Source organism: Conger conger, chromosome 1 (genome assembly GCF_963514075.1).
Source record: "Conger conger chromosome 1, fConCon1.1, whole genome shotgun sequence".
NCBI classification, from domain to species: Eukaryota; Metazoa; Chordata; class Actinopteri; order Anguilliformes; family Congridae; genus Conger; species Conger conger.
This window is the reverse complement of record NC_083760.1, coordinates 29,728,807-29,746,105: the sequence shown is the minus strand read 5'-3', so window position 1 is coordinate 29,746,105 and position 17,299 is coordinate 29,728,807. Positions and strand designations below refer to the sequence as shown.

General features: G+C 42.9%; 1 protein-coding gene across 1 annotated transcript in view; it reads left to right on the top strand.

Moving 5' to 3' along the window:
- The window catches only part of kif26ba (kinesin family member 26Ba), a 120,860-nt gene that overhangs the window by 54,259 nt on the left and 49,302 nt on the right, over nucleotides 1-17,299 (top strand). Inside the window, exon 4 of the mRNA XM_061262746.1 lies at nucleotides 13,123-13,289. Coding sequence (XP_061118730.1) covers nucleotides 13,123-13,289 — 167 coding nt within the window. The remainder of the gene's footprint in view (nucleotides 1-13,122; nucleotides 13,290-17,299) is intronic.

The window sequence follows — 17,299 nt, the reverse complement described above, 5'->3', positions numbered from 1 at the left end:
GCAATAAGACCCACTCCAGTCACAAGGCTTGTCATGTCTCTCCAATGCGATGCCAGTGTGTCTGCTGGCAAGGCACACACTGATTGTGAGACTGAGATACATTACTATGAATATGGGAACCGGAGGAAAGGCAAGAGCCTGTCTCCAACCCTGTGTGAACAATATGCAGGATTGACAGAGGCAGTACATGGCACAGACAGAACAAAATGGCCGCACCATCAGTGTGGTCCTTATCAGCAAACCCTCACATTCTGATACAGGGCTCCAGGCTAAAGTTTTGACTGAGGAGCTCCTAAACTTAAAATGTTAGGGGTCGATTCTAATTCTTAGCGGCCAAAATCACTGCTGGATGTTCTGATAAGGTATTTGTTTTCCATCCTTTTTCTGATATATAGTATCTAAGAAAAACAATCCTGTTTTTCCTCCTCTTTGGGGATTTAGATGAATTGTTATCACTATATCTCCATTCGTCTTTTAACATAATAAAGACAAGCTGGATCTCTGCATCAGATTTATTTTATTTGAATTTATTTTAGGTATATTTCTGCATTGATTACTGGTCATCTGTTTTGCCTTTAGTTTTGTATCTGGTTCAGGGTTTCAATGTGCTGTTGTGGGACAAATCTGATTTTGAATTTTGAATTTCGAGGCGAGAGGTCAAGACACAGTTTTGAGACACAGTTTAACCAAGGATAAAGTAGTAATAGTAAAGCTAATATTGGCTAATATATAGCCAAGTTAGCTTGTTCTCTTAGTTGTAACACTTGGCTAGCTTGCAAGCAATAAGTAATGGTAGACGAGTAAGCTAGCTAGATAGCTACTGTGATCATTTTAATGTTACTTTGTTACTACTTGATATAGCCACCGTATCTTATGAGTAAATATGTCCAACTGATTGACATGTCAGTTGGCAAAAATATTAATGAATCATCAAGCTGTAAGGCTTATGGTTATTTGGTTATTGGTTATTTCGGGTACTGGCCTAACTGTTCCAAACCTTAGGCCAGCAGGCACTCCTTATTGTCAAACTCTGTGGTTAAAGAACCATTTGATGTTTAATTTGCTTTAATGAAGCCATCACTGTTGCCATATCGCATAGTATAACAGAACAATTGGGAAAAGGTGTTCAACTGGACCTTTGCTACCATTATGATTGGCAGGGTAGCTTGCTTTTGGTGATTCATCTTAAATATTTAATCACCAATGGAATTTTTTAGTCGCATTGGCGACCATTTTACTCCTGTAATACAAGGACGTGGCTGACAGTACTAGGTTAGTAGGACAGTAATAAGTGAAATGAGGGTAATTAAAACTGCTGGGAGAACCTTGCTGGCGTAGGCACTGTTTGCTTTTTCGTGCTGCGTTTCATTCAAGGTCATTTTTGTCTGCTTCAAGGCCAGGGGCAACAGAGCTCTAATGAATTTGGTTATCAAAAGCGTTCTGGCTATAGTGGAAGGTGGGAGAGGAGATAAGGAGAGATCTTTTTTATTCCCTTTGAGAGTACAGTGATTTGAGCTGGCGCATGACAGAGGATGGGAGTGACCGGAGATAGACAGCCCATCCGTCTACCGCGTTTCTGTCGCACGGATGGCTTCGCCATCGCCATTAGCCAGATCTCAGAACCTGCTGTTCTAAATCACGTTCCCTGACACCGTTCCAATAATTCTCTTTACCCGTTCTTTGGCTGTTGTTTTTCTTTTACGACAATTGTTCAGTTGCTGAAATGAATCGCATTTATCTTTAAACTGCTGGTTTGTTACAGATAATTGTGCGCTCCAGTTCTTGAAGGATGATATAAGGTAAAAACGAGGGAGCTTCCCAAGCAAACCTGATAAGTGTGACCAGCGGGGTGAAATGAGGCCCTGCCACCAGTGCCAGAGATTTCTGGATCAACAAAACCGGAAACGGCGTCGATACGACATCAAACGCGAAGCAGGGACCGAGTAGAATGAAAGGTTCAGTGAAGCAGCGCTGTTTTTTAATTTGTTTAGCAGATGGTAACATAACCTAGCGTAGACATCCGAGCTGCCGGGTGGCCCAGAGGAAACACCGTTTTGACGTGTGGACATGGCCCAAGGCTTCGTACGAAATCCAGCCCGACGCAGCATCCCCACAGGTCAGTGCTCGGTTGCGCGGAGCCTCGCGCGCGGTGGGAGGATCTCGGTCGGCTGGTTCGCCTGCGTCTCATTACACACCAGCGGCTTCCTCCGGTTGGTCGGGCACCTGTGATCTGTCTGAGCCAGCTGGAGATGAAGTGTGTTCCTTCAGCGCAGTGGCTGGCTGGGCAGCTCAGCTGGTGGACTGCAGTGAGTACAGTTGCTGTGGCTGGCAGTACGTGCTTTTGGAGGAAAGGGTGTGCTTATTTGCACAATATGACAGGGGCTACTGAGGAGATCAGCCATTGTACATTATAAATCGATGGAAAATACATTCATGGATTCAGGCTAAATACCAAATTTTGCAACTATTTTCATTTCAGAGGTAAGTACTATGAAACTGTAATGTACTGAAAATGTATATGGTACTTACTGGCTTTGTTTCATAGTACTTACCACTGAAATCAAAGTACTTACCTAACAATTACACAAGTAGGTGTACCCAGTAAGTAGGGTGAAGTCAGATAATTTGGGACACTTCAATTCCAGACAGGTGATGAGGCAAAACTCAGAAACTGCATTCACAAAGAAGTGTCCCAAATTACCTGAATTCACCTACCCACTAAAATAAAGCGTTACCAAAAAAAAAAAAAAGTACATACTAGCACACTATGCTGAAGGACTTCAGGTGAAGTACCATAGTTGAGCTTACAATACTAGAGTTAGTCTGATTTCTTGACTACTACCGTTAACATTGTGCATGCAGCTTAGTCGCGGCTTAAAAAATTCTGAAAATCTGTCTGATGTCAAAGCAAGCTACCGGAAGGAACGTAAAGCAACTCCTAATCCAATTCAAATCAATGGTTTCATTAGCTAAATACACAAAGTATAGTAGCAGCTGGGTATCTTTGAAAGCTTGTGGTGAGTTATCTGTACCACAGATCCATGGTCTCACTCTCTCTGCTCCTTTTACCCTTGGATTGTTTTCCTAAAGGACTCTTGGGAAAGCAAGCTGTCCTGACATCTGTCATCCATAGCTGGCAAAAGGTGCTTACACAAGGGTGGCTGTTAGCCTCCCCGCTTCACTGCACATGCACACACAGGCACAAATACTGTATGCAGAAACTCACCCGCACATGTGCAGGCACAAAGAGCACACACGTACACACCCAAAAGTGCATACACACATACAAAAATACACATTGCCATATGCACATACATATAAAGTGAGCACTTTATTACTTCTACTACTGTAGCCTATCCACTTAATGGGTTGTGTGTTCAGAGAAGCTCTTCTGCATACCACTGTTGTAATGTGTGATTATTTGTGTTACTGTCACCTTCCTGTCAGCTTTGACCAGCCTGGCCCTTCACCTCTGACCTCTCTCATTAACAAGGCGTCTTTGCTCGCAGAACTGCTGCTTTTGTTATTCAAACCACCCTGTCTGGTGGTCCACGGTCAAAGTCACTTAGATCACATTTCTTCCCCATTCTGACATTTGGTTTGAAAAACAGCTGAACCTTTTGACCACATGCTGTTATGCCTTTAGTTGCTACCACACGATTGGCTGATTAAATATTTGCATTAGCAAGCTGGTGTACAGGTCAACCTAATAAAGTGCTCGGTGAGTGTACGTACATGTGCACATGCGAAACATATGTTCATATGCACCCTGCTCACTATTTTGGTAATGCATGTGAGCCAGTGGTACAGTACTGTACATGTACACGTTGATGAGGGAAACAGTAGGCATTGGATTAGCATGGAGCTGCTTGCGCTCCCACACTAACCTTTCACAGGGAAGAGAGTGCCGGCGAATAATAAATCACACAAACGGGCCGGCCAATGAGAACTGAGCAGGCAGCCATTACCGCGGTACCGCCATTATCCAAGGGGATACATCCATCTGCGCAGGACTTGTGGGTATTAATAAGGATGATAACAATAAATCACTGCTGATACGCAGAATTCATTGCCGCAGCAAATGAATGAAGATGTGTGTCTTCCAGCTTGTAGAATAGGCTGTCCTCATAAAAAAGAAGCAGCCTTAAAAGGTCTCTTTATTCCGCAAGCACGGTAATCTACTGCCGTCGTTCCAAAATAGCCCGTCATGCAGCAATTAACGCTTGCAGTCTGAAATACTGTCACCACTGATTCAACAGACTGCAAAACAAGCTTGCTATTTAGTTCTTTTTCAATGCTACCTTTTTTACATACTGTGTGACTAGCCTCAGGAATGCTGTGTCCATAATTTAATTTGCAGCTTAGATGGGCTTCATGAGATTGGCGGTTTCTGGGGAATAAAACAGAAACAAACAAAAAAGGCAAACCCTTTTTTTTGTGTGTGGCAAACAGGCATTGCATTATGTACAAAGCCCATCGCGTGTATCCTTGTGGTAAGGATAAATGAAGACCAGGTTGATGGCGAAGGACCTTTAAATAGAAGGAACCACAGTTAGATCCATTCAGTAAACTTCTCTCTTTATTTATCCATCTCTTTCAGTATTGTACGCCATGACTGATAGAGTGAAATTTGGAAACTTAATATAATGCTACAGAAATTAAGATATACGCCATGTATGGCATGTTTAAGTATAGCCAATGAACACAAACCTATGGGTTACAAACAAAACCTTGTACAATATGTGTATTGCATTCTTACATTTATTGAACAGTCATAATGTGTTAATGACATGTTAATAACATGGTAGTTATCCTTAGGGTCCAGTGGAACAGCCACTAACATCAGACACAATGTAAAATAATTAACTGGTAAGAAACTGGTCTGGGTAAATCCAAGAAGTGATGCCAGTGCATGGGACCACATACCCAATATCACACATTCAATACAATGTATTATAGATAATAACAAAATAAGTTACAAATGACTCCTTTTTAGACATTTTCTGACAGTTTTTATTGTTTAGTTGAATGTTTAGATAAGTTTTATACTATATGTTTTGGATATGTATGTGTGTCCACTATATTGTTGTAAACATAAAAAACTGTTTAACTTTCTTACTAAAATTCTTTACGTAAAATAGGTAGGTTTTTTAACCTAAAACTGTGTCCATTACATTGTGGTAAACATACAACCCTCAACCTTCCAGGACCAGGACTATTGCCTGTCTACTAAGCATCAAAGTCGTTTCTTGCATTCTGTATCAACTGAAAACTATGTCATTAATAGCATACGGCTGAAAAAGACACCGCAACCTTCCAGTTTTAGAACCGTACACGCAGAGCCTTGTGGAAGCTCAGTTTTGGCGACCGTTGTTTACAGTCAGATATCCTGGCCGTTCCGACTGGCAAAGTGCGGGAACCGAACATGATGTTCCCAGCGATAAGACGGAGGGAGCATCTGACAAGGCCCTCGGACAGCATCGACCCGGTTCATCCCGGTTTCAAACGCTTGAACATCCAGCTCCTCTGTTCCAACCTCTCTCTTTTTCTTTTGGACTCTTGCTCTTGCCGCCCCCCCACACCCCCGCCTTCTCGCTCTCTGCTGGCCTCTTGCCCTCACCCCCTCTCTGTCTCCCTCTCTGTCTCTGTGCATATGAAATTCAAATCCCCCTATCTCTGCCTTCATCTCAACGAGTCCTCTGTGTCTTCTCCTCTTCTCGCTGCTGTTTACTTTGGCCCCGGCTCTGTTTTTCCTTTCACTTCTTCTCCTCGGCCCACGTGCCCGAGGGGGTACTTTGGAGTGCAGGAAGCCCTCGAACATCGCTTTGACGGGCTCCTCAGATAGCGACAATTACCCCTGATACACGGGCTGGGCTACAACAACAATTCCGATGCCACACACAAAGTTTAATGTTTTTTTATGAGGCCCTGTGTTCCCCTTACCGACTCAAAATGGAGCACTTTGCTTTAAGCCTTGTCTACTCTGAGAGGGGCAGATATGACCCCACCTTCACCCCCCATCTCTCCACTTCTTATGAGTCCCCCCCATCCTAAAGACGCAGAACACAAATTCAAGGATCAGGGGCTTGTTCCACAAAGCTGGATTACAGAGTTAGCTGGATAATCCGGAACAGCTATTTTTTCTATTGTTCCAGATAAAACATTTTTATTTGTATAGCGCTTTTAAGAAAGGGGCTTTGTCACAAAGCATCTTTACAGAGAACCGGCCCCCAAGAGTATGCCTTGGGCAACAGTGGCAAGGAAAAACTCCTTGGCTGATAACAGGAAGAAACCTTGAGCAGAACCCGACTCATCTGCCACTGGTTGATATCGGTTTGTTGTAAAAAAAGGTATTACCAGATTTGGGCAGGGTCCAGGTTTTACTCAGTGCAGTTATCCTGCTAACTCAGCAATCCTCCCTTTGTGGGACTGGCCCCAGTTTGTCAAGCACAATATTCTGTTATGTATTTACAAACCCATGCCATAATTCCTAGGTGCCTCATAATATAGAAATAAATATTAGCGCAGCAATAATATTAGACTTTATTTATTAAGCTTTTCCACCATCCTGTCATGCTTGTCAACTGGTATCAAGGGGAGTGTTCTTGCATTTTGAAAAGCAGTTCAGGCAAGAAAGCAGATTTTTGGTATGAACCTGCCTTGTCATATTTGCTTTACGTCATTGTGCTGTGCATCTCTATTTTGCTAACTGTGCCAGTACCACTGGGATGCAAGAACCGTAACACTAGAAGTCTCCATTCTCGTTACGACCTTGCCAGGACTCACTGAGCTGAGTTTTGACATGCACCAGCAGCCATGAAGTGATGTTGTGCTTGAGATTGACATTGAACATCACAAGCAATATTTTTCTCCGCTTGTCAAGGTTTATAGTTGACAGAACCCCGGAGAGACCTGGAGAAAATGTATAAAAAAAGAGAAAGAAAAGATTCAGCATTCTTGAGAGGGAGGCTAGAAACCAGCATTTTCGCAGGAAGTGCACACCATCTGGAATCTGAAGTGTTGGAGGATATCTCAGCATCGTGATTGTCCTGCAAATATGAGCAGCCATTTCGAACAGCGATAAAAAAAAGCCAAGGACAATTTCAGTTGACTGCAATATCTTAAATGAATGGGAGATTGCAGAGCTCTCATGTACCATAATTGTTATTGTTTTAACTTTATTTACACACTGCATTTACATATTATAAATTAATCTAATCATACATATTTCCCACGGGGATATAAAAGCATCTAAGTAAATGGAACTGAATACAAAATAATAACTTCCAGCTTATCGTAACAGAGTTGACTTTGCCAATGTGAATACCTTGTTGCTGCAGTTCAGTACCCTTCCAGCAAAACTTGGCTCTAATCACTAGCCCATGACTATTAGCACACTTCAGGTATAAGCCCACTCTCCACCTGAGGTTTTACGAACCCTCTCAGCTGATACTACAACCTCAGGGAGAGAGAGGGATAGGGAGAAAGAGAGAGATAGAAAAAGAGAGAAAGAGAAAGAGAGAGAGAGAGAAGGGATTATGGGGGGTGGCAGTTGTCTTGGGCTGGAGCGCTCCTGCCTTAATTAAGACAAATGAGCACCCCCTCTGGGCTAGGACAGGGATGCTGGGATTGGGGTGGGACAAGGGGACTTCTTGCTCTGTGGTTATTTTTAACTATCTTACGATCATTTGGGTAACAGACACACACACACACGCACACGCATCACTGAGGGGATTCCCTGACCAATGACATCCACCCATTCCTCATTCATCACCATCCCACCCATCTCACCTGGAGTCCTTGCACCCCTAGGGGGCTACAGGGGGGACGCGGGGGGTATACACGCCGTCGAACACAGCCGAGCTGACCCCCGTGAGCGGGCGTACAGTACACATGAAGAAGGGAGCGGAGGAGTGCTCCCGCGCGATGATGAATGGAGAACGTTCGCTCCGAGGAGCGCGCCATCGTTTTTCATTCAGACACAATTAAAGAAGGCGAGAGAGGCCCTCTGTCAGCTTCATTACGGATTCCCGACCAGAGGCCAATTTCATCATCTGGTGTTGGGCAGCGTGTTGTGTAATGGCCGCCGCTCCGGTCCCCCAGGCCTCGAGGGTCACAGGTTCTCATTCACTGGCTCTAGTAAAAAAAAAAATCCCGCAGTATAAATAGGTTGCTGAACATGTATGACATCATTTGTGAAAATTGTCCTTCGCAAGGGCATTTACTGAGCAAATATGTAATGTGTTTTTTTCAACCAATGATTTAAATAGATTATAACAGTAACAACAAGGACATATATTGTCAGGAGACATTTGCTTCTACACAAGGACCAGTGTTAATACATTTATACTAATTAAGGCATGAATACAATTGTTAGTGCGCACAAATATCAGTAACCTCTCCAGTAGGGCACTATTTTACCGTTGGTCGTTTTTTATAGTGGCACTGGAGCCATAAAGCAACCCGATCAATAATCTATAAATGTATTCTGACTTCTGTGTGCGATTTTATTGTCTTGCCGTGCCGAGCGGTAAATAAAGCAGGACAGACACACACGGTAGGAGAGTACCCCACAGTTAAGTCATTGGCCTCTCGTGAGACATAAAACTGCACACTTCCCAGCCCTGCTGCCTGGAACGCACAGCTGAAACCTCTTTCCCATCAGCCAGTGGGGTTCAGACATCATTTTCAAGAATAGGTTTCGCTTTCTCCTGAGAAATGTCCTTGCATTTCCCTGCATGTTTTAAAAATGCACTTAATTAACGGCACTTTAATGAGCTAGGCTCGTGCTGGGACTGTTCTGAAGTAGAGAATTAGGGAATATACACGTTTTTATGAACATTTTCATTGAATACGCAAAGAATGACTGGGTTCTACTCCCACCAAGCTGCTAGTTAAATTGTACATTTCAAAGGCCATTGTATCTGACCATGTAAGGACAGGAAAAAAGGGCATGATGTCGCACTTTTGGCACAAAACAAATCAAAGGACAAAGTGAAAGGCAGACCCTTTCACTCAACAGTTCCTTGTTGAGGACAGGGTGGGATAGAAGGCAGATTTTTGTTTCGTTTTTATCTCAGGATCTTTGAATTAGCTACGGCTATCTCACCATCACAATAAAGTTGGGTTTTTTTTTTTTGCTGCATTTACTGTGCTGCATTTACCATCTGGCAAAGTGGACCCTGCTTGAAGGTCACAGTTAAGGTGAACCCAGACTGAATCGGTAACTGTCACTAAGGAGAACAATTGGTTCTTTCTCTCCTAGCTGCCAGAGATTGAGGAGTAGGAGGAGAGTGAGAGCAAGAGCCACAGAAAAAACCAGCGATGGAACAATAAAGAGAGAGAGTGCGATGGAGAAAGAGAGGGAAGCGCGGATAGTAAGAAACAGAACGTGCAATGAAGGGTGAACGAGGGAGAGGGAGAATCTATCCGAGAGATGGTCGCTACATGTAATGACCCTCCCTCTCGTTCCTGCGCACCAGAACAGATGGCGAATGAGCCCCATGTTCCTCTGGTGGCCTGACTGGCACGGTGGCAGCAGTGCCCATCTTCTGTGCCACAGCCAGAGAGGGGTGCCATCTTCCTCCCGACCAAGTCAAAATGAATAGGGAGCAATTAATCAGTCAGCTGTGTTCTTACAGTACACATGGGCTGTTGATATTAATTGTGACTATATGAATATACAGTACCCCCCACCCGGAAATGGCAAGTGCTGTATTCTAGTCGCTCTTGCTCCATAAATCAATTAACCTCCATAAAGCATTTCAGCCAGTAGCAACCATGAATTTGTTCCTGCCCTGCAAAAAATAAAAAACTTATGGTACTGGTTAACCAGTTCAGATCAGCTCCCAGCTGGACATGGTTTAGCTAGTTGACTAAGTCAGACCAGCTCCCAGCTTAACCAGGTTGACCAACTACCAGCTCAGACAAGCTACCAGCACTAGCTGGTTGCCCAGCTCATACCCAGTTAGCCTACCCTTATGGCCAGCTTGGCCAGCTCAATTTTCAAACTGGCATAGCTGGATTTCCCAGCAGGGTGCATAATTTGGCATACAAAAAGTATTTTTTTATCTATTTACACACAACATGCATGGCTGCCCAAAACATGAGGAGGGTGGGACCCTCCTCTTCTTCCCCAGACAATTCTCCAGCTCGTAATCCACGTCACTGGGACTCCTTGGTGAAGCCAAATGCACCACACCCTCCATGTCCTCTTGAATTTCGGTCACAAAAGGCCCTACTCCAAACCAACCTCAATTGCAGTGACTCTTCTTGTCACGCAAGCCTGATCTCCCCAGAGCATGACACCCAATGAGGGTGATGGGGAGTGCCGGTGACAGTGCCCATAAGAGACCTAAGCAGAGAGAATAGACCGGAAAGGTCTGTTTGAAACCTCCTCCTTATGTTGTGTTCTGCTCAGTTTACAGTTAGGTAAACACTGCTGTCACTGCTATCATTTATAGGTTGGGTGGCCAGAGGGGGAGGTACAAATGGCACGAATGTGGGAGGCCTTGTCCTTTTCCAAAACAACAAAGGGTGAAAATTGGGGCGGCCTGTAGTGTAGTGGCTAAGGTAAATGACTGGGACGCGCAAGGTCGGTGGTTCTAATCCCGGTGTAGCCACAATAATATCCACACAGCCGTTGGGCCCTTGAGCAAGGCCCTTAACCCTGCATTGCTCCAGGGGAGGATTGTTTCCTGCTTAGTCTAATCAACTGTACGTCGCTCTGGATAAGAGCGTCTGCCAAATGCCAATAATGTAAACAAGGTGAACCTCTTGAGGAAGCTGCGGCAGCATTTAGGAGCATTCGGGGCAATGCAGCAATTACGCGCATTTCCCCAACCCCCTCCTGTTCACACCTCTGGGTATCTCCCCCCACGGGGAGGAGCACTGCTGAGCACTCCCAGGGGAGTGAGTACATGTGCGGTATGCAGACTCAGCCTCCGGAGGAGGTGTGGATCATCACTCGAGTTGGGGGAGGCTCTCAGGAGGGGTCGTCTGAAACAGAGCTGGGGGAGTTTTAGCAACAAACCCCCCCCGTTGCCCCCTTGTCTTCACCCCCCCTACATCAGCGAACAGGCCTAATCTCTGTACTCGAAAGGAGGCCTATTATTAGGGCAGTCCAGGGTGCCCACGTCGACCGAATGGGAGATTATAGTGTTGTCGGGTTGTCAACTTTAAAGTGCGTTGGTGGTTTTATGGGGAAGGGGGTGGAGGATTTGCAGGGCTGGATTTGCTCTCTCCTGTCTGCTTGACCTCGGATAGCATGCTACCGGGCACGGATCAGGGGTCCCGTGATTTCATTCTTATTTTCGGCCTGCCCTAGGCATCATGTGACACAATATTACTTGATAAATGTGCCAGTGGGGCGAGGGCTATTTGTCATGTCCAGTGTGCCGTAACTATAGGTAATGCTGTTCTAAGCCTTTCCGAGCGATGAATTTAGATACCATTTGAATTCCCAAAAAGAAATTGCTTTTTGTCCGACATACTTGAAACCCGGGCCCATGAGACATAGCATACATGTTAGGATTTAAATGCATGAGCCATGCACGCATGCACACATGCGCACACACGCACACACACACACACACACACGAAAAAGCGCACACATACATACATACATACATACATACATACTCACACAAAGTCTGGTTTGTCCTATGAATCATCATACCTGGTTTTTCTCACATTGGCTCTGTGGTTCATCATCACAAACCTGCCCCCTGTTGCCGAGGCACATGACATAAACAAAGCGAAGCCTCCGGTGAACCCCTCTGTCTGTCTGTTTCTTCTCCACCGAGAACAGTGTCCTTATTTGGGCTATGTGGAAGGGAACTGAAGGCTCCTATTTGATGTTCGGGCCTGGATTAGCTTGGATATTCATTCAAATGTCTCTCTGTCTGAGTAACTCTGACTTCAAGCTTATTTTAAGGCACAACTTCACAACACCTACATATGCAGTGCCTATGGACTATATGTTTTGGAACTGTGTCCATTACATTGTCGTAAACATACAACCCTTGACCTTCCAGGACCAGAACTATTCCCGGTCTACTATGTGTAAAAGGAGTTTCTTACATTCTGTATCAACTGAAAGACTATGTCATTAAAAGCTTGTTGCCAAAAAAGCACCCCAATCTTCTAGTTTCTGAACCATTCAGTATGGTAATGGTGGAGTGAATTATTTTCCTTTTGCTATATAAGGAATCTGGATTTAGGTTCAAGAAATGAGCGTGGGTACAGATAATCAGCTTTTATTTCATGATATTCAGAAGAATATATGTCTCATCTTATTTACATAAGCAGTTATTTTTGTCTCATATTTATCTTTTGGTCTAAAATTCAAATTCCCTCAGCATATAGCATCCATCTATCCATCCATATTAGGGGTTCTTAATAGATGTCAACCTAACTGAAGATGGGTCAAAAATATTGTATATTGGATGTCTCTCTTTTTCTACTCTCATGTTGGTTGCATTTTGGCTTGCAGTTAATTTTTATGAATATCTTCATATTTTTTATCAATTGGATCAATTTGGATTGTTGTATTGTAAATGCCTATTTAATGTCAAATGTCAGTGTTTTCTAGATTTGTCCCTTTTAAATAAATAATAAAAATAAACATATGCAAACTCCACACAGAAAACCCCTCACTCGGAATATGAACTTGGTATATTTGTGCTGTGAGTGCTATTCTCTGCTTCATATTTAAGTACCTAGTAACTATGCTGTCCCACTGAGATGAAAGCATTACTATTACAAAAGAGACCTAGTGCAAAATAGAAGCCAATTCAGCAAGAAAACAAAACACATACATCATTCTTGATACAAGAGAAAGCGCATTCAAATTTTTACCTTAATAAGTACTTATGTACTGCCCTTAAAATGCTGAGACATAAGTGTTACGCACAGCACCCTGGGTAAATGTGCAAAAAGTGTGAACCGGCGATTCCATTTTCTATAGCTTCAAGCTATGTGCTGCGTGTGTAGGTGGCCTCCGACCGTGCCAAGCTTCGTTTATCTTATTCTGCTGAAAACCGTGAAATTGTACATCTGTAATGGCTCTCACCATGGCTGCAGAGAGCCTCTTAACCTCGCCCTCCCTTGTCTCGTGCCCAGATATCCCAGATGATCTCGGAGGGGTGCCGGGAGGGGCTCACAGAGGCCGTGCTGAACCGCTACAATGCTGACCGGCTGCCGCCGTATAGCTTCCCTGCTCCCCAGGCCCCCGTGGTCACCACGGCGCCCCCTAGTGGCACCTCGGCTGCTGCCTCCTTCTTTGCAAGGTAAGGTGCAAATTTCTGATATGTGATGTGTGTGTGTGTATGTGTATGCACATAACACAACTTATATATGTATACATTCAGTGAGCAACTTATTAGCTAGACCTGAACAGTGTACACCAACTTGTTAATTCAAATATTTAATCAGTCACTCATGTGGCAGCAACTAAATGCATAAAAGCTACAGTCAAGAGGTTCAGCTGTTGTTCACCGTGGAATGATTGTTGGTGCCAGACAGCGTGGGATGAGTGTCTCAGAAACTGTTGATATCCTGTGATTTTCACACGCAACAGTCTCTAGAGTTGCAGAGAATGTGTGAAAAACAAGAAACATCTAGTGAGCAGCAATTCTGCAAGCAAAAACACATTTTTAATGAGAGAGGTCAGAGGAGAAGGTGAAGGTGGTGACAGTAACGCAAATAACCATACATTACAACAGTGGTATCCAGAAGAGCATCTCTGAACAAACAACAAAAAGTAGATAGGCTGCAGCAGCAGAAGACCAATAAGTAAAAATACCGAATAAAGTGCTCACTGAGTTTAGTTACCAGCGGTGGATGTTATTTTCCAAATGTCACCAACAGTCTCATTGTAAGTTATGCGTCCAGCAGATTGTCTGGCAGATAGATGCCCTCTCAGACTGTTCCCTGATCAGTCTCAAGGGGTTCCTCTTCCATGTAGCCTGCCTGCAGCAGATTATCTGCTGGAAGGCTAAGAGGATAAAAGCAGCAGCTGACGGCATTCTGCTTTGATGGACATGCATGCTAAACTCTGCTCTTTTGAGTTGACGGAGGAAGTTGCTGAAACGAGACAGGCCAACAAGTAAAACAAATGTCAAATAAGGAACAGATATGGTCCCGTGAGACATTCAAGTGACCCCAAAAAAACATATATTTTCATGTAATGTCATATACAGTACACAGTAAAATATTCATCTTTATATGAACTATTTTAGAGATTTTACTCTGGTAAAGTACATTTGATCTCCCTTGGGCTCATATAAATGTTGTTAGAATGAAATTAACCCAGGACATTTTACTGTGGAGCATATGCTATCTTGATTATTCTCACATTTTATGACCGATTCCCATGGCAAACTTTAAAATAATATCAACTTTCAGTCAACTTTTAACTACGCTTTCTGACCTTTCTTTATGTTCCGTATGCTACATTTATATTTATTTATGTTATGACATACATTTTGGATGATTTAATGAATTAAACCTTTATTGCTCAGAAGGGAATTGGTTTTCCACAACAACCACTGCACAATACATAATACCATAAAACAAGTCTGACAATTCAACATTGAACATAGGTTATGAATGTTAATAACCTATGAAATATAATCTGTGCAATAATGTTTAGAATAGTGAACAATTCATCAATCAAATAATCTGTCAATGGCCAACTATAAAATAGTGTCTCTCTATTGCTCTTTAGTCTCCAGATAATAAGACAATAACTTTTGACACTTTTTGTGCATATTTTTCAAGGGTGCAAATAATTCTGGAGCCCAGTGTATAACCTGATCTCTCTGAATCCAGTGCTTGCCTTTCTGGCTCTGGTATGACGCTTGAAGGGCAGAACTAGAACTGTGCGAATACAAGATTAATTTTTGGTTCAACAGGCCTGCCCTGCCATATTAAGCTCCCCAAGAACTGGGAAGAAAATGTGCTTTTTCTAGAAGCCCAGAAGGACCATATTGGTTCCTGATGGTTGGTTCCTTTTGCCTCTGACATCTGATATTCGATTTTCTGCCCTTACCCTTTATCATCGATTGTATGCTTGTTTCTGGTCACAATGAATGTGCATATGAATTATGAATGAAATATGTGGGCCCAACATGTAGACACAATACCAGCAATTATTATTATTATAGCATCGACTCCTTCAGGGAATTCTGTGCTTATAATTGTGAATATTTCCAGTAGATGTTGGGCTAAACTAATTAGCATTTATGATCAGTCTACCTACAGTATGAATAAAAAAAATTGACCAAAATCAGTTTAAAGGTTTTCATTCTGCTTACTTTGCAATATCACAAAAACAAAATGTCAGAATAAAAGGTCTACATTTTATATAATACTGTTTGCTTAGCCCTCTATTTGGTTCATTTTAAGTTGTAAGACCATTCCCTGGTAGTGATATATCAGTAAAGAGAAAAGGTAACAAAAAATGGTAAGAGAAAAATAACTATTTATATGAATAAATACTGTATGAACAATAACTTTAAATTAGACACACAGGAAATGTTCCAGCTTTATGTTTTTACCCATCTTCTGTTTACATTTCTCCAGCTTTACATCATTAGAAAGGCTTAGTCTTGCCACAAATAGTAAATGTTTCTCTGCTCTTAGTAAGGGTACAGGGTCTGTGAGCCCCACTCCTACATATTATCTTAGTAGAATAAGTAGACTTCATCATAACATGGCCGAGTTAGACGGACATTAGTAAAGTGGGAGACATTTGTTTAGTTAGAACCGAGAGGTTTACTTTCAAAGCACAGATGTCTGCCTCCTCGAAATCCTGAGTAAAAACGTATACTCTCTTTGTATGACAACAGGCACTAAATATTTCAAAGACGCATGTTTGACCACCCATATTACATGTTTTCCTGAGGGATATTCATAGAATAATAACTTTGGACTGGCCACTTCAACCAGGGAAAGACTGCTACTTTAAAAGACGGAGAACACACATCTTGGAAGTTGAACCCCCCTTTACCTCCTGGGAAGGGGAGAGAGGCTGGATAGTGTATCCGCAGGATAGTCAGGCATTATTCTACCTCACTGTCAGGCGTACTGCATCTGTATTTGGACAACATGCTGAGAGTAGGTTACAATGAAATCTTCAGTCAGTTTGCCTCAGATGTAACCCGAGGCAGTTCAACTGAAATGCTGATTTTATCACCTTTCTCTGAGGAATTATTTCTGCTGGACTCCGTTGGTTTCTGTTAAGAGAAAAAGCTTCTTTTTCATGGCCAGTGCATGGGCAAGTCCTAAAAAAAGGACAATGCCCACAAAGACTCCAAAGGTGAAGCTGAAAGCAGGCCAAAATCAAACCAATTTAAAATGTATGATTGGTGTAATTTTGTTTTCTTTGTATAACCATAGATGTCATGACCTGAATTAGCTGGACGACGCCATGACTTGTGTGCCTCCTTTGAATCAGACTTTCCCTGTAATTATTTTACTTCTTCTAAATTCAAGTTCCCAATTAGTACGGCAAAATATTACTGGCTGGATCAATGTTAACACCTACGCAGAACCTATGACTCAAACATTTTTAAAACCCAAGAAATATGCCAGAATCTGTTATTGAATGCCATGGCAGCTTGGCTGTCCTCTGCTACACTGGAAATAAATGTCTGTTTCGGAGCATCGATCAAGAAGAAGGTTGTGCGGTTAGCGATAGCAACAGAGTGAGTCTATCTCTTTTTCCTCTCCCTGTGATCAGCCAAGGGAATATTAGTAGAGGACAGCAATGGAAACACTAAAAACCTCACCCGCCCTGAGTCACCATCTTCTTGGTTTCACATACGAAATAATATGAGAATTATCTCAGAAGAATTCACACAAGGAAATGTTTACTTATACGACTGCACATAATACAAACTTTTGCGAGATTGTGCCTGACATATAGCCACTGAAGCATTCATGTATGGCACTCTGAAAGTGGGAGATTTATCAGTGCCGTCCCAGCCCACTGCTCAGGGTTTTGTTGGCCATGGAGACATCTGTTGCTTGGGAAATTTTGGAATATTTCTAAAAGGTTCCAGTAATCAGTCCAGCTCAGTGGGTCGGGCTAGGCCACCATACTATGCCCACACTGTGACACAGTGTTTCTCAACTCCGGTCCTCTGGACCCATTTGGCAGAAGGTTTTTGTTGTAACCAGGAACTTACACATCAATTTTAACTAATGTAGGGCATTTTTGGCGGTGTGATTGGCTCAGTCATTAAATCAGGTGTGTGAGTTCCTGGTCACAACAAGAACTTTCTGGCAAGTGGGT